A 26,354-nucleotide genomic window follows, 5' to 3' on the forward strand; every position below is an offset into this window, starting at 1 on the left:
TAATAATCAAGAGGATGACCTATAGTGTAGATACCAGCCAGCCTCTTCCCCAGCCACCCCCTTCCACCATCCACTTGTCTCATGAACAAATTGACCATGATGGCAATGATAAAAGTTATGCTAGGCTAATCAGTATCAGCAAGGCCCACCTGGCTACAGCCACTGCTTCTGAGTGCTTAGTCTGAAGCAGCAGAGATCAAAATTGAATCCCTAAGATGGCACCATTCCCTAGTGACAAATACAAATACATGGACTACTCTCATTATAGAGAAGCAGCATCGTTTTCTTACTGAAATAGACATTATGAATATGGATTTGAGTTCCTTACATTGAAAAGCTATCAGAGCTCCCATATATACCAAGAATGAAGGTTGAGGTCACTGTGCCACATAAAGAATCATGACTAGCTGAGGGGAAAGGAAATAATGGGTAGTGATGGTAGTTATAAAGGCCTGCTGCAACCGGGTAACCAGTTATGAAAACAGGAACTGTAATTGTCATGATTATTTCTTTCTTATTTTGTTATGAATATGTGTGTGTACAACAAAGCTTTATTTTTCTTCTCATCACTTTACCATGTAACATAAGATGTATTATTGACTTTGTATCATAATATTTAAATATTAACTTTAGGGGCTGGAGATGTGGCTCAAGCGGTACCGCGCTTGCCTGGCATGCGTGCGGCCCGGGTTCCATCCTCAGCACCACATACAAACAAAGATGTTGTGTCCGCCGAAAACTAAAAAATAAATAATAAAAAAAATTCTCTCTGTCTCTGTCTCTCTCTCTCTTAAAAAAAAAACTTTACATTTATAAGTTCTTGGATATCAAAATGAAAGGTAAATAACACCCAGACTTTACATTCTCTTCTGGAAAGTGGTTAGTAAATTCTTGGTTGTATACAGGATAATTTTATTACATTAAGCAGAAATGTGACATTGCTTATGACTTCATTACTTTCTGTATTCAGGGATTAAGTATGGTTTTGGAAGATAATTATGGGTGCCAAGTTCATAAAAAAGGATTTGTGGTGGTTAATGTTGTATATCGACTTGGCTGAGCCACATTGCTCAGATATTGGTCAAACATCATTCTAGATGTTTCTGTAGTGGCATTTTTTTTGGATGAAATTAACATTTAAATTGATGGACATTGTATAATGCAGATTACCTTCCATATTGTAGGTAGGCCTCATTCAGTCAATTGAAGTCCTTAATAAAACAAAGACTAACCTCTCCTGGGCAAGAAAAATTGTGTCAACAGACGGCCTTTGGACTCAAACTGCAATTTTTCCAATCCATTCAAATTGATGTTTAGGGCCTCATTAGTTATAAAGGAAAGGCAAAATAAATCTACAGGGTAGCACTTCATATCCACTAGAATGACTATGATTTTACTCATAAAAGCCCCAAAGTGGAAACAACCTAAGTGCCCTATTCATATGGAGTTCAAAACCAGACAAAACTAAACTATTTTGATGGAGGTCAAAGAAATAGTTAACTTTGAGGTGTATTGATTGTTAAGAGTCAGGAAGGACCCTTTATTTCTATGTCTTTATCTAATATTGATTGAATAGGTTTATTTAAAAAAAAAAAAAAAGAAAAGAAACATCAAGCAGGGGTTGGGGTTGTAACTCAGTGATAGAGCACTTGCCTGGCACCTGTGAGGCACTGGTTTGATTCTCAGCATCACATAAAAATAAATAACAAATAAAATAAAGGTCAAGTTCTTTAAAAAAAATCATCAAGCTATGATTTTAAGATTTGTGTTCTCTGTTATACAAAACTCTTATTAAAAATGGGAAAGTTGGGCTGGGGCTATAGCTTAGTTGGTAAGTGTTTGCCTGGCATACATAAGACCATGGATTCAATCCCCAGCACCACAAAAACAAACAGAAAATGGGAAAGTTGCAAATTCTTAAAGTACACTGTTGTGACAAAAAAAAAAAAATCCTATATGCCTACCTCCAGGTGCTCATCACAGAGAAACAGGTAAGTAATTTCACACACACACACACAAAATCTTCAAAGAAACTGTTTCCAGGTGAACCTTATTTTAAGCTTTTCTGCACTCTCTAAATTTTCTCATTTTACAATGAGAAATGTTGCTGCTCCTTGAAAGCAGAAAAAGCAATAAAAGGAGATATGTGTATGAAACATGGAGTATAGTATTGAAGCAGTTTGAATTCTGCTTCAAAGGCCCAAACTTTCTTCAGAGACATTTTGGAGTAACAAATCAAATACTATCTTAATGATCCTAAATCTAGAAACCTAACACTTTATTCGCAGTGGATTCCTTTTATGAGTTGCTTTCATTTATCCTATTAACCACCTCTCCACCAGTCTTGCTCCAACAAGGAAAATAGATAAGGAAAATAGATGGCTTGAAAATAGATAATTAATGAAGTAATAATAAGCCTTAGATAAACCTTATTGTTAGTACTAATAAGGAGAACAAATAGAATTTAGGCCTGATATGGCTATGCAAAAACTGATACCATTCCCTTAATCATCAGGCAGAAAGGAAGTTGAGAAAATATTCTAATAGATGGCAATGATGACACCTTAGAAATAACACTTTAGAAATTCCAGTTCTAGGAATCTTAAATTAATCCATCAGAAAATTAGCTATGCACTCTTAAGTTTCCTTAACGAGTCACAGTGAAGAAAGTAATACAGAATTTGAATTAGAAAGGGGAAAAGAGCACTGCAATCAAGGAGACCCAGCTAAAGTGAAATATATAGGTCCTGTAATCACACCTTGAACAAATTCCTACAAATGAAGTGACTCATATTTCACCTAGGAGAAGTCTATACCACTTTCCTGAGTCTGCATCCTCCTGAAATGACAGGTGCCCATTGCCCATAAGGACCTGGAAGGGAATGTAAAGATGGGCAAGACTTGAGAGTCAGCAAGACGTTTCTCAGGAAAGCTATTGGTTAAATAAATTACCAGATCTCCATGTCATAAAATACTAAAATGTGAAATTCTGGAAAATAGTTAAGGATATGGAATATTTTCAAGATATAACATCAGAAGAGAAATCACTTTACAAAACAGGTTGAATAATACAATTCTATCAATGTAAGTAAGAGAAAAAAGTCTGGAAAGTTAAACACCTGTTTCCATTATCTATTGCTATGTAACCACATCTGAAGATTGTGGTTTAAAACAATGATCTCATTATTCTGGGGGTTGGCAGTTTGGGCGTGGCATGCCTTAGTGGTTCTGCTGATCTTACTCATGTGATAGCAGTCATTGGCTTGGAGGAAGTTGGATGGTCCAAGATGGTCTCCCTGGGATATTGGGCAGTTGTTGCTGTCAAATGGACCTCACTTTGCAAATGATCATTTATTTTCAAGCTGTTCTTGGCCTCACAGTAATGGGACTCAGGGCAGGAAGAAGACAAGGGCAAAAGCTGCAAGACCTCCTGAGGCATTGTTTCTGAAGTCTCATAGTGTCACTTCTACCAGATATCTTTGGTAATGTTTCTCTTTCTTTGGAGCTCTTAGAGAACCTCAAGGAAAGAGGGGAAAGCAAAAGGAAGGGTAAGGAGCGCCCAGACTAGCTATATTTGAAGAGATTCTTCACCATTACACAAACTCCCATTGTCTTCTACACACATGCAGATGAAAGAGAGATGTTGGAGTACTGCAAACACCTCTTAGTATCCAAAGGAAAGGCCAATGCCACTGGTATCCTGAACTGGAAACATTCTCTAAATTTACACCAGTTTCCTGGGGAGAGAGCTCCTGGAATGGTGTGGTTCTAAAACATGAAACTTGTCTTCAGTAGAACAAGGGAGATCCTCAGAGGAAGGAATCCTATTCCTAGGCTCTCTTCATCATGTCTTGATAAAACTCTGCCTAAGATACACTTCCAACCTTAAAAGTTTCATTCCAAAAAGAGATTTGTGTTTGCAACCTGTATTCTACCACTCACATATCTGACTCTTATTTTTCACTGGCACAAACATCAACTCAGACATGTTCCTTCAACAAATTCCTTTGTCCAAAAATTAAACCTAGAACTGCAGAAAAGAAGTTGTCAGTCACTATCACAGTAGGTCACAGCAGCTCTGTCATATGATGGATGGTCTTAAATCCCAGTGTCACACACCCCACATTACAGCTAAAAACAGTCACCCAAAAGGTCCCTCGTCTGAGCAGATAGACAGGAGCACAATCACGCACCTGTCAACCCCTCATTCCACCACCCTCCTTTCGGAAACGCACACACACCCTGGTACACAGGCATGAACTCCAGGCACATATCTCTTCGCGCCCAGGGAGCTCCTGGCTTCCTCAACCCGAGAGTCTCCTTCACCTAGACCAGGTCACCACTCTGTGCCAGGCAACTATTAGACTCCGAAGAGGAGCCTGCGATTAAAGTTTGAAAGCGGCCCCGAAGGTCTATGGGAAATGTAGTTCAAGACTGGAAAAGCCCGGATGTCGAGAAGGCGCGCTTAGTCTGAGGCCCAGAGGAACGCGCTGCCGAGACCGCTGGGAAACAGCGCCCAGCAATACGCAGGCGCAGACTCTTGGCCGGTGGCCGAAGGTGAGGCTCTTGGGTCCTCTGGGTGCCGAGGGGGCGGGTGATGTTGGGGACCGTTTGGCGGGCCGAGAAGGGAGGTGGGAGCTCCGGTGGGGAGAGGAAGGAGGGAAAAGGGACCTGTACTGAGGAGACCGAGGAGGAATGCGAGAGTCCAGGCCCAGAGAAGACAGGAGGGGAACCGGTTGCCCGAGGCTGGTGTGAGCTCTGTGGGGGCAGATTTCTGTCTGCCTTTTTTTTTTTTTTTTTAATTCCTCCCCTCTCCACTAGGAAGTCCCAACGCGTGGAACGCATCTTGGCACACAACTGGCATTCAGTTTGTGGGTTTTTGGTGCCTATTCTTGTGGGCAAGGGACGAGGAGGGTGTGTTACAATGCGTGATATGCAACCGATTATTTATGAAAGTGATAGGGTCTCTGCGTGTCTAAGTTTTAAATTAGGTGCGAGTCGATTGTGTTTCAAACTGTTACTTTGCAGAGGAGACAGTGAAGGGATTGTGAGAGAAATTTTGTTACTTTGTATAGAAGTATGTTATGGCTCCGAGACCGCACATGACAGGGGGAGGCCTAGGAGATGATGAGTGTGCAGTGGGTAATACGTCTAATTTCTGAAGTATTTTGTGTACAGAACCCACGGTGACTATGAATGTGGCTTATTGTGTGACTAAGATGGAGTGCTTGAGAAACCGGGTACTGACTAGCTATGCATTGTTTAGATTCTCCGAATACTGGCTGTTTTGCTTTTTTTTTTTTTTTTTAACACTGGCAATTAGACAAGTAAAATAAGTAGAGATTTTTAAAAATGGAGAGGAGATAAAATAAGTTTCAGATAGGATAGTATATTAGGAAACCCCCTATTGACAGGTGACGAATGGTGTTCTATCATTGGAAACACACTCTTTAAAAAAAACAAAACAGAAGGAAAAACTTTTCTCCCATAACTGTCACTTTCAAAATTTCTATTTGGCTGAATTTTGTTTTCCTTTCCTATGAATTCCTGGAAGGTTCAAGAATTACTTTAGATATTCTTAATAAAAAATAAAATCTGTCAAACATCTACACACAAGATCAATTTCACAGTAGTCACTTAGCTAAATGAACTAAAAATCAAACTTCAAACTTGTTTCAAAAGCAAAAACTTTTCTTCCACTGGATGGAAGTGGTGTGCAGCGTGAAAGGGTTCAAGATCAGGTTTTATTCTCTAATTCCCGAACCTCTATTTTGTCTCTGCTTTATTCCCTGTAGGTGAATAGACTCCAGCTCCAATGGATTGGGACCTGGGAAAGAAAAAAGTCAGAGACAAGATGAAGCCAACATGACTGATACTACTATAATTTAGCGTAAGTCATCTTTTACCTTTTGAGAGAACCTGCTTCTGAAAACCTCCAGATACAGTTGTCTCTCATGGGCACAGCCTCTTCTCCAGCTGCTCCTTTGGTGCTTCCTTTGGACATGCAATGGCCCACCTGCTCTGGTGGATCCTGTTTGTCTAGTTAGTCCTCTTGCAAAGGATGCAGGACAACCCAGGCAGCCTCCATCCGTATAATTCGCATCTAGTGCTAAGTTGAGAATTTTGTCCATCTCAGTTATTTGCCCTTACAAATCCTGGAAACATGCACATTTTGCCAAGAATTCTCTCACCACTTTGGTTTCTAATGGCATCAGAATGTGGGAGACCCTTGTTTGTTATGAAGGGGAAGCACCCACTTTTTTTCCCCCTAGAAAAGTATTCTAAAAATAATTTAATCTCTTTTTTTTATTTTTTAGCTTTAGGTGGACACAATATATTTTATTTTTAAGTGGTGCTGAAGATCGAACCCAGTGCCTCACGCATGCCAGGCGAGCACACTACTACTTGAGCCATATCCCCAGCCCATAATTTAATCTCTTAAAGACACATTCCTCTCAGCTTCTCCAGACTCTTGAGGTACAAGTTAAATTAATGGTATCAAACCTTACCGTCAGCAGCTTTAGAAAATCCTATTTTAGAATGAAGGACTCAGAATTTTGTTTCACTCACCATCTTTGGAATGTCCTCTGAGACTGAGGCAGAAAGATTTCTAAGTTACCATTCTCTTCCTTATATTTATGTTGGATGTGCAGAGTGGACAAGGGCCCAAAAATGGAAACAGTTTTAATTGATTTGTAAGTATAGAGAACTGTTAGGCATGTGTAGTCTCATGTGGCTTTTTTTTTCTCCCCTGTCTTAGCTTTGCTGTTTTAGAAATTGTCTGTTTTCTAAAGAGGAGTGCAAAGGAAAGACTGGTCTTCTCTTGCAGATCTCAAAATCATGGCTCAGGTGAGGTGATGGTTCCTTTCTGAAACTTTTGTTATTGTTATTTCAAAAGATATTTCTTGTCCTAAATTGTCCCACCAGTCTTCTCTCTTAGAAAACTGGTCCCCATTTCCTCCTTTCTCAGTCTTCTCCCAGAAGATATACAGGGACAGAAGTGCATTTGCTTGAATTAATGAGAATATAGATTTTAATTTTTTTTAGTTGTAGATGAACACAATATCTTTATGTATTTATTTTTATGTGGTGATGAGGATCGAACCCAGTGCCTTACTTGTGTGAAGAAAGCACTCTACCACTGAGCTAAAGCCCCAGCCCCTTATATAGATTTTAAAAAGAAAATAAAACCTTTGTCACATTCACAGATCTGAGTAAAGATGGATTTAAAATTGACTGAGTGGTATCAGTAAGTGGCAAGAAGTCATGTCCTGAGGCTTTGAGGATAGAGATGATTGGCAACTTGTACAAAGAACTGAGAATCTTGTTTATCTTGTAAATCCTTTAATACAGAAGGAAAAACCTATGGCCTTATAATAACACCATTTCTAGAATACTGATGTTATAGATTTATTCCTATTTTAAAATTTCTTCTAATTTTGTATTTGAATATAGAATGAAATAAATGTAAATGCATAAACCATCAACTGAACTAGGTGTATGACTCTTAAACTATTCTGCTTTTGGTTTCGAAGACACTAATCTTTCCTGTTTCATTCAGAGAATTTGCCTTTATGTCTTGACCTTTCTTAAATACTGATATTCTCCAGATTATATGTTAATTTATTTCTCTTTCGTTTATTGTTCCCAATTCATAATGAACCATATTATTTTAATGAAGCTTAAATAAGTTTTACACTTCTGTCCTGAGAATCCAACCTTTATATCCATCATCCAGCTACACAATACCTGCATGTTCCACAGATACTTCATGCACATGTTTGAGTTATCTTATTATCCTCCCTGCCCATCCTGTCATTTATGTTTTTCCAAACTGCTTATGGCCCCAGCCTCTACCCACCTGCTAATATAGCTGATATGATTTAAATGTCTCCTACTGCAAAACCATTTCATGGCAAATCCTGTTCCTTATACCACAGTTCCCTCCTTCCCCAATGATACCATTTTTTTTATTTGGGTGTCTCTCATTTCCCATTTAACATCTTTGTTGCTTTTTCAGTTCCCCAAGTGCCCCCCACAGTGCTTGCTTGCACATCTTTTTATTTATTGTGCTTTTTCATTTAACTTCTTAGTGTTTTAAAATATATAAAACATAAAATTTACATTTTAATTATTTTTAAGTGGGTAATTTGGTCCCTTTCAGTATATTAGCACTGTTGTATAACTGTCAACACTATTTCCAGAACAGGCAATAAATAGGCAAACTCGTACCAATAACTTCCCATTTTATGCTTAACACATTTAGAGAGAGGAAAATATTAAAATGTTCAATAGTTTAAATTCAAGAACAAATAATCATTAATGATAATACAGTTTTCTAATTCATTTATATGATATACATCTCTTTCTATTTAGATCATCTTTAAATTCTCTTGAGTAGCAGGGAATATGGCTCAGTGGTAGAACAGATGCCTAACATGATTGCAAAAGGCCCTGTATTCCATCCCTGGCACAAAAAAGGAAGGAAGGAAAGAAAGGGAAAAAAATTATCTCAGTAATTATTTGTTGTTTTCAGTGTATCAGTCTTGCAAATTTTTTATATTACTCCTTAGATATTTCTTTTTTAAATGTTAGTATCAATGATATTTGTTTTTATTTCAACTTTCTATTTTATTATTGCTAGTATTTTATTATTGCTGTTAATTTGTGGGGTGGATATATTGACCTGCAACCATTCTAAATCCACTTATTCTAGTAATTTTTAAATTTCTTTCTTGCCTTATTATATTGTCTAGAACTTTCAGTGCAATGTTGAATAGAAGTTGGAAGAACAAACTTTTTAAAAAATATTTTTAGTCATAGATGAACACAATGCCTTTGTTTTATTCATTTTATTTTTTTAATGTGGTGCTGAGGATCAACCCAAGTACCTCGCAAGTACTGGGCAAGCACTCTACCACTGGGCTACAACCCCAGCCCAAGAACAGACATTTTTGCCTTGTGTCTGACATAGGTGAAAAGTATTCAGTCTTTATTCAGGCACTACTTTAAGTAGTGATAGTAATTCTATAGGGTTTTTTATTTTTTTTCAGTTGGTGGGGGGGGGGCACGTGCATACACATTTGTTTTTATTTTTGTGTTTGTTTCTTTTTGTAGTTCTGGGAATTGAATCCCGGGGCCTTCTGCATGATAGGCAAGCTATATGAGCTTCTCCCTTATTAGTTTTTCATTTTCTTTTACAATTTGATTGAAGAAGTTAGCTGATGTTTTTTTTTTTTTTAATCATGAATGTTGCTGAATTTTGTCTAAGTTTCCTACATCTGTTGTTTTTTTTTTCTATAACTATATTTCTATAACATTCAATGATTTTTTTTTTTTTGTTTTGTTTTTTTGCCGGCAATGAACCTGGGGGCACACTACTGCTGAACCACATCCCCGTTGAGCTATATCCCCAGCCCTTTATATTTTTTCTTTTTAGGCAGGGTCTCACTAAATTGCTAAGACTGGGCTCAAGCTTGTGAACCTCCTGCCTCAGCTTCCCAAATAGCTGGGATTATAAGCATGTGCCACCATGCCTGGCTATTCATTGATTTTGAGATGTAAACTTAGTTGTGCGAGGATAAACTACACTTGATTATAATATAATACTTTTGCATATATTGCTTGATGAATTTGCTAATTCATTGTTAAAGTAGCTTTTTTTGGGGGGGGTTGTTTTATCTGTGGTTCATTCAGGATTTGGTCTATAGTTTTTCTGTTTAATACCAGGTTAATCCTGCCTCATAAAATGGGTTGGGAAGTATTTTCTTATTTTCTAAAATAATATGTATAGAATTGGTATTATATCTTTCTCAAATGTTAGAATTCACCAGTGAAGCCATCTGAATCTGGAGATTTCTATTTCCTTATGAGAATATGTTAAACTAGTAGTTTAGTTCTGTAATAGAATTAAGGCTATAGAGGTTATCACTTTTTTTTTAATTCACTGAGCTTTTGTGGTTTTGTGTCTCTCTAGAAATTTGTCCATTTTATATAAGTTATAAACTTTACTGGCATAAAGTTTTTCAGTTATAGTCTTTTATTCTTTTGGTATTTGAAAAATCTGTCACAGTGGTTCTTTCATTTTTCTTCTGGTAGTTTTTTTACTGTTGTATTGTAGAGTTAGTATACAATATTGTCAAATGCCTTTTGAGGATTTAGGAAGTTCACTGTAATATTTAATTCATATATATGTTAATTTTCTAAAATAAAATATTCATCTTGGGTTGGGGTGTACCTGGTATGTAGGAGCCCTGGGTTCAATCCCCAGTACTGCAGAAAAAATAAAAAATAAAGAAATATTTATCCTTTCTCCTTTCTGACCCCTGGCAACCACTCCAAAAATTTGCCTTTTCTGGAAAGTCTTGGCATTGGAATCATATGTTAAGTAACCTTTTCGGATTGGCTTCTTTCACTTAGTAATATGCATATAGTTCCTTCTAATTGGCTTTTGGTGATCTATTCCTACATCCTGTTGTATTTTGTATCAAATCCATTGTTGTAATTAATTTTAAGTCATTTATTGGCACTTCAGTTATAGCTGCATTTTTTTATGGTTACTTTAACATTGCAATATGCAATCTTTAACTTATCAAGGTTTACTTAAATTAATATTAAGTTATTTAAGATAAAATACATCAATCTTGCAACATTTCAGTTTTATTTACTGACTCACATTTTTGGTTTATATGCCATGTATGTGATATTTATGTTTGTAATACATGATAATCAAATGTTTAGTCTAAAAGGGTCTACATCCCACAAATGAAACAGCTGCCTGAGATTTTTTTTTTTTATTCTTTTTTGTTTGTTTGCTTTTTGCTTGTTTTTTTGTTTTTTGTTTTTGGCTCTGCTGGGTATTAAACCAAGGCCTTACACATGATTGACAAATATTCTATCACTGAGCTGCATGCCCAGACCTTAAGAATAGTTTTTATGTTTGGAAAAATTCAAAAGAAAAATATTTCCAACATACAAAAATACCATAAAATTCAAATTTCAGCATCCATAAGTAAGTTTTACTGAAATATAACATTATCAAAGTTGAGTGTGGTGGCACTTGCCTGTAAACTACTCTGAAGACTGAAGCAGGACGATTACAAGTTCAAGGCCAGCCTCAGCAACTTAGCAAAACCCAGTCTCAAAGTAAAAATAGGAAGGAAGAAAAGGAAGGGAGGGGAGGGGAGGGGACAGAAAGGAAAGAAAGAAAACACAATATTTTCTGTGGCTGTTTGTATGCTAAAATAGTGGAAAAAGGTAGTCTTTTATATACAACATTTCTCATCATAATTAACCAGTGCTTTTACCTTCAACTAAAGTGCCGGGTTTCTGTTCTCACGACTAAAAGGCTCAGGGTTTACTCCAGTTGAACTGGGCTGACTGGGCTGCGCAAAATAACCACACAAGAGACACAAATACCTTTTACTTTGGGGTTGCTGTGACGGCTCCTCACTGCTCCTCTGACCTTAAGTGTCCGCAGGAAGAGAGAGAGTACAGCGCTGACCCCTTTTATTGAGGAGAAGCTATTCAAATGAGGCAAGGGGTCAGGTTTCAGGGGGCTGAGTCTGTCTTCATGATGTCCACTGTCAGCAGGTTGACTGACACCTGGATAGGCCACACCCATGGGCACAGTAAGAGGAGGGGACACACACAAGGCACTTCCATGGAAGATTCTATCCTAAACAGGACAAGGGTTATATTACAAAGGAACAGGTGAGCATAGCTTCACCATGGGCTGTAGCAAGACACACCCATGCACGAGAGACACTGACCCTCGAACCCAAGAAGGGTGGGGAAAGCTCTGCCACATTTCTGTGACTGAGGGCCTCAGCACCCAGCTGGGGAGTGTGAGCCAGTCACATGCAAGGTTGGTCTCCCACACTAAAGAAATTCCTTTATTAGTAATTTTGATGTTGCAGACCTGCAAGTGATGAATTCTCTCAGGTTTTCTCTGAAAATATCTTTATATTGCCTTCATTTTTAATAGATTTGCTGAACATTGAATTTTGGATTAATTTTAGCTTTGCTTTTAGTAATAGGATCTGGAAGTATGATTTTCATTGCTGTTTATTCTTTTGTTTCATTAAGCATTTTAAATATATAAATTAAAGATTTTTACTACATTTGTATGTCTTGTGTTTCCCCAATAATTTTTTAATGCTTTTTCTTTTTCTCTCCCCTGAGACTCCAATTCCATTTGTGTTGGATTACTTTGAAATTGACCTCCAGATCTTTGCAATTCTGTTATTCCATATCTTTTTTTTTTTTTAATTTGGATTGCTTATTTCTGTTGATTTATTTACAAAGCTATTTTCAACAGCTCTAGACTTTTCATTTGTTGCTCTTTTTATAGTTCATATTTTGGATTCCTCTCATTTTCTCATTGAACACATTTATAACAGCCGTTTTGAAGTCCAGGAAATTATTTCTATAATTATCATTTTGCTCAATATAGGCCATGTTTTCCAACTCCTTTTTTTTAAATTTGCATGGCTAGTAATTGTTGCTAGAAAATTGAACATCAGAATAATACAGTAATCTGAATCCTATTATATCTATTGGTTCTTCTGAAAACTATTGGTTTATTTCTTTGTTTTCTAGTAGGCAATTAACTTGCTTGGAGTCAAACTATATCCTCCCCTCAATGTGAAATGACTGATATATCCTCCTGGGTTTTTTTTTTGTTTGTTTGTTTGTTTGTTTGTTTTTAGTTGTAGATGGACACAATCTTTTGTTTTATTTATTTTTTTAATGTGGTGCTGAGGACTGAACCCAGTGCCTTACGCAGGCAAGGCAAGTGTTCTACCACTGAGCCACAACCTCAGCCAGTCCTCCTAGTTTTTAAGCTTCTACTTCTGCTTTTTACCCTGGTTTTGAGGATCTCTTTTGGGTTCATATGCTTTAGCTCTCATTCAAGGAGTTAGTGAGGTATACTTACATTATGGGACTTACTTTCTGCAGTGCTCTTAGCTTCTAGGGTTTCATCCCTATCCTTCTTTTTGCTTTGTTAATCCTAAGCTCTGATACCTCAATCCAACAAAACTCCAGTTTTCTTCTGCTTGATCTGTGATCTATTCAAGTTGTGGAATAATGCAAGTCAAAAAAGCAGAAGTCTTAAAATATACTAGGTACACTTCTGATTTTCAAGATTCTTTTCTGTTTTTTTCTCTCTGATTTTTGCTAAGCACTCTGATATCTCCAACATATACAGAATTTAACTATTAGCCAAGGGATTTAGAAGAGTTTATACTCAGTTATTGAGTCTCATCCTTCTAGAGCTCTCCCTCTTGCAGAATTAAATTTCTAGCTCATTGGCCAGCCCTGTATTCTGTCCTGTCATCATGGAGGAACTAAGTGGTGCTTTTCTGCCTGGAGAGCTACAGGGTCTTGGGCATTTTCAAGGAAAAGGTCAAAAAATTAACAGCTCCTATCATTGTTGTTGCTTCAAGGATATGCTGTCCAATTTCTGCCTGCTTTTGTGGTTTTCCTGTACTTTGCTTTAGTTGCTTATTACCTTTAGTTGCTTATTACATTTGTGTCCAGATTGTATAACTGCTATCTGAGAGTGTTTTCCTGAGCAGTTTACTTTTTTTTATTGTTGAATATGAAAGTTTCTTAGAACCATTTTCTTCCTGCATAAAACATTCATCGTTAAGGGGGAAAATTTTTCCTTGATAAAACCTGAAAAAGTAGTTCTACTTTTGTGATACGTTGCATATTACATATAATTCTATGCTGTATCTGTAATACCTTGCAGGTTCGTGTTTACACATACATTATTTTTTTAAAAAATACTTTTGTTATTAGTAGGGTTCATTTCAACATATTTATAAATACATATAAATATGTGCATTTATAGTTTGCTCTGTTTCAGTCCCTAGTCACAAAATTTTCTTTGTTTGATGCTATAATTTCTCTTGAGCAGCAACAATGGTTTGTTTGTTTTGGTCTCCCAATAAACCAGTACAGGTTTTGGATATAAACTGGCTTAACAGTAATTGTTTTTACAATGCATTTATAAGTTCAGTGGGTTCTGTTTCCTTACAATGTAAATCACAAAACAAGAAAAATTATAGTCTTTCTTTACAAGTTTTCATATGAATACCACAAAAACAATGACCAAGGAGGCTTCAGTATTTAATTAATCTGTTGTGATCACAATTTCAAACCATTATAGGAATCAGTGTCATTCAAAGATGTGACTGTGAATTTCAGTCAGGAGGAGTGGCAACACCTAGATTCTGCTCAGAAGACTCTATACATGGATGTGATGTTGGAAAACTATTGCCATCTCATCTCTGTGGGTAAGAAAAACTCTGTTTGAAGCTGTTTGTAGCATACATTTCATCTCAAAATACATAAAGCGTGTAATCTTGAATTTCAGGGAAAAGAGGTAATAAATTCTTTTTGGTTCACTGAAAGGATGATTGTGTCTTCCCTTACCTGTTGCAAGGTTCTCAGTTTACTGTTACACAAATGAGAATCTTAATTTTGAAATACTGAACATATACCTTTATTTTTCAAAATTACTGAAGCTTAACCAATGTAAGTCTTCTTTTCCTTTATTAGGATGTGACATCACCAAACCTGATGTGATCCTCAAATTAGAACGAGGAGAAGAGCCCTGGATGTCATTTGCAGGTCATGCCTGCTTAGGTAAGCAGATGAAAAGTGGAAAGTAAATTTTAAAGGAATAAGGTGTTGGGAGTACTTTTGGAATGTCTTAGGAAGTTATAAAAAGATACTCCTAACTTTCAAAATGACCTTTATGCCTACAAAACTTAAAACTGATTTCTGAGCTGAGCTCAGCACTGCATACCTGTGGTCCCAGCTGCATGGGAACCTGAGGCAGGAGAATCACTTGAACCCAGGAGTTTGAGGCTTAGCCCAGGCAACATAGTGAGACTCATCTCAAAAACACAACCAACAACAACCACCAAAAACAAAAAAACAGACTCTTTCGAAATAGGTTTTTCCTAGTTTGCTTGGTATTACAAAAGATATTTGCCACTACTTAAAGTATACTGTAAACTTTTTTTCTTCTTGCACTTTTTTGTTTATATCTGTCTTTCTAGTATTTTCAGTCCTTGCCATTTTGATAGATTTCTTTCGGGCAATCTTAAATCTGTTCTTTGAGATGGGTGTGGTGGTGCATAACTGTAATCCCACTGAGTTTGGGAAGCTGAGGCAAGAGGATTGCAAGTTCAAGGCCAGCCTTAGTAACATAGTGAGGCCCTGAGCAACTTAGCAAGACCCTGCCTCAAAATAAAAAGGGCTGTGGATGTGCCTCACTGATTTAGCATCCTTGGGTTCAAATCCCAGTACCTAAATAAATAAATAAATCTATCTGTTAAGAAAATTCTTTCAAGTTGTCTTAGTTACTTTACCGTCCCCCCCCCCTTCATAATACCTCAGGTTTCTTTCCTGCACTAAGCCTTAGTTCCCATTCTCACTACAGATCTGTTAATTTTAAAACTCACTTGCCTCAGCTCCAGCTTTCCTTAGTTACAGTTGTTCTCCATTAAACTGTTGTGGTTCATTTTATATGACTGATCATCATTCCTAAAGTCAACCCTTGGTTTAGGTAAACAACACTAACTCATTCTTATCCCAATTTCTTGAGTGATTATTTTACAACTTGGTCTCTTTTCTTCACCAGTGTGTCTGTCCTCCCTAACAGTGCCTGACATGTAAGAGTCACACATGTTTAAAAGAATACTGTACTCTTAGTCTTCATTCTCAAATTTATCTTTAAGGGCTCTGTCTTTAAATCATGACAACCCCTTCCTTTCTCAGAACTTCAGCTGTTCATTTTCTGTACCTGGCACTGACATCTGCTTCTCAGCATGTTTCTCCCTCCAAAGTATTGTAGTGTCTTCTCACCTGTTTTGTTACAGCATGTTAGAAATTAAACATCTCAGCTCTTAAATTCTTTCCCATCATTTCTTAGTTACTTTATTCCTGCCATGATATCAGCGCAAGTCTTCTATCTCTGTCATCATTTCTTCTGGATCTGTTCACAATTATTTATCAGCCTGTGAAATATATTAACATTCTGTTATACTCTTATTTCTCACTGATGTGCAAAATGAAAACCCATGTTTCATCTCTTCATTATTAAGTATGTTGCCTTTGTTATAATATTTGTCTCATTCATTCAATTTATATTGTTACTCTCTTAACAAGATATACAATTACTTGTTAAAATAGAAAATTCTCATCTTTCTTAAACTACCTCAGTAAGCTTTCATATAGTTTTTTTCAGCTTTTCTTTCTTGCAGAATTCTTGCTAATCTTTATAAAGCCCAAGGTTAAAAATCAGTTTCCAGCCTATAATCCCAGGAGCTCAGGAGGCTGAGGCAGGATGATTGCAAATTCAAAGCCAGCCTCTGCAAACTTAGCAAGGCCCTTAGCAACTTAGGGAGACCCTGTTTCAAAACAAAAATAAAAAGAGCTTGGGATTGCAGCTCAGGGATTGAGTGCCCTGGGTTCAAACCCTAGCAACACACACACACAAAATCAATTTCCATTTAATCTGGGCCCTGAGATTTTTCCATAAATGAAGGATTTGTCATCACATAGGTACTTTTTATTGTGTTGTATATTCTCCCTTCCAAATGTTGTTCCTTTTCCATAGACTGACTATTCCTTCATTACTTCACATCATACCTGCCTTCCTCTTATCTGAATTCCTCTGCTACCTACTTACTAAAGTACACATGCACAGCCAGGCACAGTGGGGCACGCCTGTAATCCCAGCATCTTGAGAGGCTGAGACGGGAGGATTGCAAGTTCAAAGCCAGCCTCAGCAACTTAGCGAGGCACTAGCAACTCAGTGAGACCCTATTTGTCAATAAAATACAAAATAGGACTGGGGATGTGGCTCAGCGGTTGAGTGTCCCTGAGTTCAATTACCGGTACCAAAAATAAAAAAATACACATACACAATTCTTGAATATTATCATATAATTTAAAGTCTGATTGTATATGGTTTACACTTAAAAATTCTTTTCTCCCAAATAAATGATCTTCTTTTGTAATATTCTTTACTGGATTATATTACATGTTAGGTGTTCAAGAGTTATTTCATTAATTGCCTGTATTAAAGTATAGGTGATCTGTGTCTTGCAAAAATAATCCTTCTCTTAATATTTTCCCTGAACAAACATTTCTACCAATACTTTTTTATCCATCTTGCTTAAAGTATAATGCCTTTGTAGATTTACTTAATTGTCTGTGAATCTATTTTTCTTTCAATCTCTCTTTCCACCATTCTGTTTTACTTTGTCCATGAAGTTCTGTAGGATGTAAAAGGTAATAATAGTGTTCATTGCTCATTTTTTCCCATTATTTCCCACACTGAAGCAGAGTTTTTATTTAGATTCTATGTTTCTTTTCTTTTCTTCCTATCCCCAGGCAGAGAGTAATTTGTCCTGGTTTTTTCCTACTATCTCATTTCCTAATACATTAGACCCCAGTAGACTCTTTCCCTAGTAACTGTGTGAAGATTCACAAGTTGTTATTAATTTTTTTTAGAAGAAAACTGGAAAGCTGAAGACATTTTAATCAAATTCAAGGAACACCAAGATAAGTATTCTAGATCAGTTATGTGCATTAACCACAAAAGACTTGTCAAGGAGAACAGTATAAATGAAAAGACATTTAATCTAATCAAAAAACCTGTTGATTCAAAAAATCTACCTCCTGACTATGACACTCATGGGAAGATTTTGGAAAATATTTCAGGATTAATCACCAGTAACCTAAGTCCTGCAAGAAAGAGAATTAATGAGTACAATGGATTTGGGAGGTCACTCCTTAATAATAAGCAAGAAACAGCTCCTCCTGAAGTAAAATCCCATAATGAAAGTGACAGGACCTTCCGTCATAATGATGTGCTTATGCAGTATCAGAAGATGGTAACTCCAGCACAGTCATTTGGATACAGTGAGTGTGAGAAATCATTCCTTAAAAAGGGAGGCTTGGTCACACATAATAGAGTATATAGAGGGGAAACCCTACCTGTATATAATAAAAAGAGAAGAGCAAACAATATTGAAAAAAAACATACATGCACTGAATGTGGGAAATCCTTCTGCAGGAAGTCAGTATTGATTCTGCATCAGGGAATTCACACAGAGGAAAAACCCTATCAATGCCATCAGTGTGGGAATGCATTCAGAAGGAAGTCCTATCTTATTGATCATCAGAGAACTCACACAGGAGAGAAACCCTTTGTTTGTAATGAGTGTGGTAAGTCCTTCCGCCTAAAGACAGCACTCACTGATCATCAGAGAACACATACAGGGGAGAAGTCATATGAATGTCCACAATGTAGAAACGCCTTCAGATTGAAGTCACACCTCATTCGTCATCAGAGAACTCACACAGGAGAGAAACCATATAAGTGTAATGACTGTGGAAAGTCTTTCCGCCAGAAGGTAACACTCTCTCTACATCAGAGAATTCATACGGGGGAGAAACCTTATATTTGTAAAGAATGTGGAAAGTCCTTTCACCAGAAGGCAAACCTTACTGTACATCAGAGAACTCACACAGGAGAGAAACCTTATATTTGTAATGAATGTGGGAAATCCTTCTCTCAGAAGACAACCCTTGCTCTTCATGAGAAAACTCACAATGAGGAGAAACCCTATATTTGTAATGAATGTGGAAAGTCTTTCCGCCAGAAGACAACTCTAGTAGCACATCAAAGAACACATACAGGGGAGAAATCTTATGAATGTCCTCACTGTGGGAAAGCCTTTAGAATGAAATCATACCTCATTGATCATCATAGAACTCACACAGGAGAAAAACCATATGAATGTAATGAATGTGGGAAATCATTCAGTCAGAAGACAAATCTCAATCTACACCAGAGAATTCATACAGGAGAGAAACCCTATATCTGTAATGAATGTGGGAAATCCTTTCGCCAGAAAGCAACTCTGACTGTACATCAAAAAATACACACAGGGCAGAAATCCTATGAATGTCCTCAGTGCGGGAAAGCCTTTAGCAGGAAGTCTTATCTCATTCATCATCAAAGAACTCACACGGGAGAAAAACCATATAAATGTAATGAATGTGGAAAGTACTTCCGCCAGAAGACGAATCTTATTGTACATCAAAGAACTCACACAGGCGAGAAACCCTATGTTTGTAATGAGTGTGGTAAGTCCTTCAGTTATAGGAGGAGCCTCATTGTCCATCAGAGAACACATAAGGGAGAAAATATGGAAATGCAATAAATAAAGTGGTTTCTTTGTGAAGTCTTTCCAAGTTAATGTAAACCTTTAGTTTTAAAAACAAAAGCATGCTTAAACATGTTGATGTAATTTTAATCACAAAGTTTTTAAAGTTCCACACCACAAAACTACTGTTTACTAGCATATGAAATGGGTATGATCATTGTTATTAGGTTGTAGCTCTGACACTAATTTTCAGTTATTTAAAAATATAGTACATGTAGAAGCAAATTACAAAATGGTATCAGCACTGATCACAAATTTTTTAAAAATATGAATTCTAATTATTTTTGCAGTCTATGTAATAAAAAGTAGTTTTTACTTCCCCAAGTATTACCACTTCTACAAAAAAAAATGATTACCATTTTCCTGGCTTATAACCTCATTAAACTAGTTTATGCATGCTTTTAAACTTTATTTATATATGTTTTACTTAGATATCATGAATTCATGTCCTTCTTTGTTTCCCTGAACATTTTAAAGATCTGTATAATATCCCATGTGGTAGTAGTATGTTCTTTTTTATTTTGTATACTATATCATTTTAATAATATACTGTTATTTATCCTGTTGACGGATATTTGTATTTTTATAATTTTCTGTTATAATAAAATACTGCCATAAATATTCTTGTTTATGTCTTTGGTGTATATTCATGTATTTCTGTTGATTTTGTACCTAAGACTGGAATTTTTCTGTCCAGGAGAATATCTTAAGTCTTTTCAGTTAAGGGAGATATTGCTAAACATTTCAGACCATTCTCAATAGTCAATGTAGAAAGGTCTTTAGCAGTCATTCAAACTAGGGAATTCTTGCTAAAAGGAAACCTTATGATTTAATACTTGTGAGAGGCTGTTTTATCTATGTGAATGCAGTAATTGTAGAAAGGCCTTTATCTGTTGTTCAACCTTTACACAAAACAAAACAAAGTTACAAGTGAATACTATATGTGTCATGATTTTAGGGACACTTTAGCCTTAGCTTAAGAATTCACACAAGAGAAAAGGATGTTGGGAAGAGAAACATATGAGTAAAATTTGAGAGTTTAGTAATTACAGTAGAGAGAATTAGGAAAAATATTTTTCATATAAAATAACCTTTATTTTTTAATATTTATTTTTTGGTTAGACACAATACCTTTATTTTGTTGTGTCTAACCAAAAAATAAATATTAAAAAATAAATACCTTTATTTTGTTTATTTATTTTTATAGGGGTGTTGAGGATCGAACCCAGGGCCTTGCACATGCTAGGCAAGCTCTGTACCACTGAGCCACAACCCCAGCTCCTGGAAAGGTATTTATATTTGAGAATCAGAAATATGCTAAGACAGTTAATATTTATAGCATCTTATCCATGAGCACATTAAGCTTAACAGCAATTTGAACCATGTTAGATCCTTATTGGGAAGAATTTCTTTTTTTTTTTTTTTAAGAGAGAGGAGAGAGTGAGAGAGAGAGAGAATTTTTAATATTTATTTTTTAGTTCTCGGCAGACACAACATCTTTGTATGTGGTGCTGAGGATCGAACCCGGGCCGCACGCATGCGAGGCGAGCGCGCTACCGCTTGAGCCACATCCCCAGCCCCGGGGAAGAATTTCTTATATCTAGCATTTACTATATAAAGTCTAATAAAATTCAGAAAATTTTAAAAGCCTTTTTGCTCATTGTGAACATATTAACCAGGAAAACAGTTCATGGTTCAAGCATCTGATGCTGAAAACATTAAGTAGCCCTCTGGACTGTAGAAAGGGACAGCAATTGCCAGTTGATAGTATATGTAATCATACTTGTCTGTCCTGAACTTGCAGATACTTTCAGAGCAAAAAAAGAATTGAGTGATGAAGGAAAGGATATGATTTTAAAAATTTTTTTTAAACTTGAAAAGGGCATAATAGTAAAATATACCATGCCTTGTCTGAACAGAACTTCATGAAATTTAGCCTTGAATAATAATATTTATGCTTAGTTTCTTTGCTTTTTGTTTGGTTAGTTTAGAGTACATTCAGGATAAACATGAGAGTGAAATAACTGGAACAGGTAGGTAAGGTTATAGAACTTCTGTTCTGACCCATGAGGACCTAGGGATTATCTCATCTGAAGTAAGTCTGTTTGTAGGTTAATAAATACTGTTATATGGTAACAATGGTAACTAACAAAAGAATTGTGCTCTCAAGCAGTGATGCAAGCCCGCCTTGGTTTCCTAGGTGAGTAGCAAATGGAGAGGATGGTCTAATGAATATTCTACCCTCAGTCCACCAAGGGTCTTGGGAATATTGAGTTTCATTCTCTTGGATAGTCTGCTCACCCTTGTTTCTGCTTTCCCAAACATTTCAAGCTGCCACAGAAATATAAAAGTATTCATGGCATCCTTGTATGTACCACCCTGCCTCCTCACTCACTGATTATATCATGAAATAACCATGTTCTCTTTACAGTAGAACATTGTATCATATGTCCATTTTATTTTTATGATAACATTAACTGTAATTAATGGGGTTTACAGTTATGTTTCCATACATTTATACATGGTGCATTGATCATGTGCATCTACCCTTCTATCCTTACCCTTGTCCATTTTATTTTATTTTAATTATTTTTTTTGTAGTTGTAGATGGACAAGAATGGCTTTATTTCATATTACAGTGCTGAGGATCAAACCCAGTGCCTCACATGTGCTAGGCAAGTAATCTACTAATGAGCTAAAGCCCCAGCCCCTCCATTTTATTTTTATACATAGTACACATATACTCATATTTTATAGATCTTTAATGTGAAGAACTAGAAAGTGTGGTGTACTAATGGACTGTGAGCTCACAGATGACCAAGGATGTTTTCTTCTCTAAGAGAACACCCAGGATAGGTTATATAAACAAGTTGTAAAAGCATTTCTATAGCAATCATTGAACATGCCTCCATTTTTATGCATAGTTTTTTAAAATGTTTTTTAATTGTCGATAGACATTTATTTATTTATATGCAGTGCAAAGAATAAAACCCAGTGCCTCATACATGCTAGGCACGTGCCCTACCACTGAGCTATGATCCCAGCTCATATGTCCATAGTTTTAAGTTTTTATGGTCTTTTTGTTTGGTTTTATTTTGTTGTTTTTTGCTTTTTGTTGTTTTTGTACCAGGGATTAAATCCAGGGGCCCTTAACCACTGAGTTAGATCCCCAGACTGTTTTTAAAATTTTCTGTTTTGAGACAGGGTTTTGCTAGGTTGCTGAGGCTGGCTTTGAACTTGAGATCCTCCTGCCTGCCTCAGCCTCCCTGTTGCTTGGATAACAGGCATGTGGCACAGTGCCCAGCTAGTTTTAAGTTTTAAGATGTCCTCTGTTAAATGATTTGAAGATTTGTGAAATGATGTCTTATAATATTATCTGGAGCTGCATCATATGGTGATCACATTTGATTTATTTAGTAACCTCCATACTATTTCCCACAGCAGCTTCTTAGATCCTTAGTCACAATGCACAAAGTTTCAAATTTCCACATCCTTACCATCGCTTATTTTCTGGTTTTGTTTATGAGACAGGGTCTTACTGTGTTGCTAAGAATGGCCTTGAAATTGCAATCCTCTTGCCTTGATATCCTGAGCCACTGGGATTACAGATATACACCACCACATATGGCAAATTTTGATTAAGGCCATTTTTATAGGTGTAAAGTGGTAATTCATTGTGATTTTTATTTGCATTTCCCTAATAAATAGTGTTGGTCTACTTCATTCTGGAAGAATATTCTTGCTGGATATAGGATTTGGGATTGAAAGTTTTCCCTTTCAGTACTTAAAAATTGTGCCACTTCTATGTGGCCTCCGTGGTTTGTCTTGAGAAATTGTGTTGAAAAGACAATATTTTCTTCATCTGTGTGAAATATCTCTTTCTATATACATATGAGGATGCATTTCAAGACTATTCTATGACTTTCATCTGTTTTTCCAATGTTTCCTCATAGGTAGACTCAGGTCCTACATATTTGACAGGAACACTTGTACAAGAGAGCTATGTTCTTAGAGCATCCTGTCACCCAGGACTGGTGGTCATATGGAGCTCTGTCAGGAGCCACTCTGGAAATACATGCCCTTAAGTCCTGAGCAAGAGATACTGAACAATTATTATGCCCTGCAATAGCTTGGGCTTTACCAAATGAGGTGTGGCTCCAGGAGCAGATGTCACCCAGTGGGGTTGAGTTACACTCACCTGTTCCTTTGTAATCCTACCCCTTGCCTCATTTGAATGGCTTCTCCCCAATAAAACCAGGGTTAGACCATGCTCTTCGTGTTTCTTGCCTGTCTTGCCTCCTATGCAGGAGCTGGGTCAGAGGAGCCATCACAGAACCCAAAGGTATTTCTCTGTGTGATTATTTCGTGCCAGCCCAGTTCACCCAGAGTGATCCTGACTGGTTTAGTTATGTGTCAGGTCAGAGCTCTAGGTTAAGGGGATGTCTGCCCAACTTCACTGCAAAGCCTCTTTTTCCCCTTTGTATCTTGGGGGATCTTCTCGGAGACTAGGCATATATTTTCCTGTTCTTCACACTTCCAAGTAACTAATTTTAGCATGGCCTGGACATTTATCAAAAGCTCTGGGAAATTCTGATGTGCAGCCAGAACTGAGAATCACTGACTTAGAGGTCAGAACATTGCCCTATCTGGTTGAATGGCCTTGGGCAGAAGACTTCCCATGTTGAGGTCTCATTTATAAAACTTGCTAATAAGAATCCAGACTCTATGAAATATGCTCAAGGAATATAAAGTGATCCCCATACAGAGTTTGCTAGAGGGCCAGGCACAGGGTCAGGGCATGCAAGAGGTTAGAAATGGCTACAGACAACAGAAACCCTCCTGACATGCACAGCTTAAAATACAAGGGCATGTTCTTCCTGAACGTGAGAATCCTGAAAGTGGGCTGTTGTCTCTGTGAGCATCAGAGACCCCATTCCTTCTATTCTACCACACTTATTATGAAGCTTCTATTCCAGAGGTTACCTCATGGCCTAAGGAGTTCTGGCTTTCATGTCTTTCTTTCAGGAGCGGATCAGGTGTTGATCAGGGCAAAGAGTTCACTTTGAGGAATCTTTCTGGAAGTCACACATAGCATGGCAGTTTCCCTCTCACTGGCCACACTGTCATGTAGATATACTTGAGAAGCTTCAGAGAGGTGAGGAAATGTCCTCTAGTAGGGAACATCAACATCCCAATTAAAATTGGGGCTATATCAATAAGGAAGAAGGAGTGAGGGGACATTGGATAAATAGTTCGCCCTGCCTACTGCTGTAAGGAGTGATGGGAAGCCACCTGAGGGTAGACTCAACAACGATAAATGTTATACAAGATTGTCAAAGATTAATGCAGAAATAAGTACAATAGCAAATAATTTGTCCTATGTCAGTATCTAATGAGTCTCCTAAAGAAGTCACCAATATGGTGTTCTACCCGGATATATAGGGACAGTTGGACTAAGTTAAGGTTTTACTAGCAAGAGTCATGTGCAATACCAGACTATTTAGTTACTCTATGCACTTAGAATAAAATCCAAATGCATTACCATAATTTATGAGATTGTCCATAACCTTTTCTTTTAGCATATCTCAGTCAAAGTCTTATCCAGGGGCTGGGGATGTGGCTCAAGTGGTAGCGTGCTCACCTGGCATGCGTGGGGCACTGGGTTCGATCCTCAGCACCACATAAAAATAAAAATAAAGATGTTATGTCCACCAAAAACTAAAAAACAAATAATAAAAAAATTCTCTCTCTCTTTTAAAAAAAAAAGATTTATCCAACATTTTCTTGCCTTGCTTTCTCTACTGTTCATTATAGACCAAATATTCTTCAAGCATCTGAAATAAGCCAAGTCTTTTACCTTTTTCAAAGTTTTCTATCAACTGTTCAATTTGCTAGAAATTCTCTACACCAGGTTCTTTGCATGGCTGGTTTTATCTCATAAGTTCAGATGAAAAGTTATTTCCTCAGAAAGCCTGGGCTAGACAAACCCTCTCAGTTCATCCCTTCATTCTCTAAGTATTTTCTCTTTCTCATTGCAATTTTCTGGATTTAAATATCACACAATCAAGCCAGGTTCAGTGGTGCATGCCTGTAATTCCAGTGGCTTGGGAAGCCTGCCTCAGCAAAAATGAGGTGCTAGGCAACTCAGAGAGACCCTGTCTCTAAATAAAATACAATATAGGACTGGGGATGTGGCTCAGTGGTCAAGTGCCCCTGAGTTCAACGCCCTACCCCACTCCGCCACCCAAAAAATAATCACACAATCTCCAGGAATATTGGCATACAACTGCAATCCCCACAATGGAGAGGCTAAGGCACAAGGATCACAAGTTCAAGGCCAGCCTCAGCAACTCACCAAGACCCTCAGCAATTAAGCAAAACTTTTGTCTTAAAATAAAACATAAAAAGGACTGGGAATGTAACTCAATGGTGAATCACCTCTGGGTTCAATTCCTAGTACCAAAAAAAATTATATATATATATATATATATATATATATATATATATATATATATACACATACATATACACACACACACACACATACATATTATATGTAAATGAAAATCATGCAATCATTTATTTATTCATATGCAACCTTTTATTTTCTTAACTGTTAAAGCTCTTAAAGGGCAAGAACAATGATTTGCGTAGCATGCATGAGGCCCTGGGTTTAATTTCCAGCACCACACACAAAAAAAGAAAAATGGTTATTTCACTGAACACAGAATAATTAACATCTTGCTTAACAAGGAGGAGCACAATTTCAAAGCCAGCCTTAGCAACTAATCAAGGACCTAAGCAACTTAGTGAGGTACTGTCTCAAAATGCAAAATAAAAAGGAGGGTGTGGTTCAGTGGTTAAGTGAACCTGGGTTCAATCCCCAAAACCATAAAATAAAATAAGTAAAATAGTAAAAAGATTTATTGTAATCACTTGTGTTCACATTACATAATAGTTCTGACCATGTATTGCTGGATTCATTTTTCCCACATCACTAACAAGATAATGTGTGCTCTTTACTTCACCGCTTAGAGACGAAAAAAAAATAAAAGAAAAAAATCAAAACTAAAGATAGATTGAACTAAGCTTTATTTA

The 26,354-nt window shown here is 36.9% G+C and overlaps 1 protein-coding gene and 1 long non-coding RNA gene across 3 annotated transcripts; one reads left to right on the forward strand and one right to left on the reverse strand.

Annotated features, from left to right (window-relative positions):
- Positions 1-1,531: 1,531 nt before the first annotated feature.
- On the forward strand, positions 1,532-19,844 carry ZNF567 (zinc finger protein 567). Of its 2 annotated transcripts, none has more exons than XM_081273262.1 (6): positions 1,532-4,557; positions 5,796-5,890; positions 6,761-6,849; positions 14,177-14,303; positions 14,569-14,655; positions 17,536-19,844. In XM_081273262.1, exons 3-6 carry the CDS (start codon positions 6,841-6,843, stop codon positions 19,251-19,253), a joined length of 1,941 nt encoding a protein of 646 aa, XP_081129388.1. In that variant the 5' UTR covers positions 1,532-4,557; positions 5,796-5,890; positions 6,761-6,840; the 3' UTR covers positions 19,254-19,844. The 2 variants fall into 2 exon arrangements, with proteins under 2 accessions (XP_081129388.1, XP_081129387.1); XM_081273261.1 differs by lacking the exon at positions 1,532-4,557 and adding an exon at positions 4,564-4,751.
- On the reverse strand, positions 4,776-13,086 carry LOC308637139. Its single transcript, XR_014019560.1, has 4 exons — positions 12,938-13,086; positions 11,419-11,677; positions 5,907-6,109; positions 4,776-5,827 (listed from the first exon to the last, which is right to left on the reverse strand). It is a non-coding gene; the product is annotated as an uncharacterized lncRNA (long non-coding RNA).
- Positions 19,845-26,354: the final 6,510 nt, after the last annotated feature.

Source organism: Spermophilus citellus (genome assembly GCF_964194105.1).
Source record: "Spermophilus citellus genome assembly, chromosome: 18".
NCBI lineage: Eukaryota > Metazoa > Chordata > Mammalia > Rodentia > Sciuridae > Spermophilus > Spermophilus citellus.

Excerpts from the sequence above, each read along its gene's own strand:
- ZNF567 (XM_081273262.1), top strand. Across the intron at positions 14,304-14,568 it reads TTGCCATCTCATCTCTGTGG|GATGTGACATCACCAAACCT; the intron begins GTAAGAAAAACT and ends TTCCTTTATTAG. Across the intron at positions 14,656-17,535 it reads TGCAGGTCATGCCTGCTTAG|AAGAAAACTGGAAAGCTGAA; the intron begins GTAAGCAGATGA and ends AATTTTTTTTAG.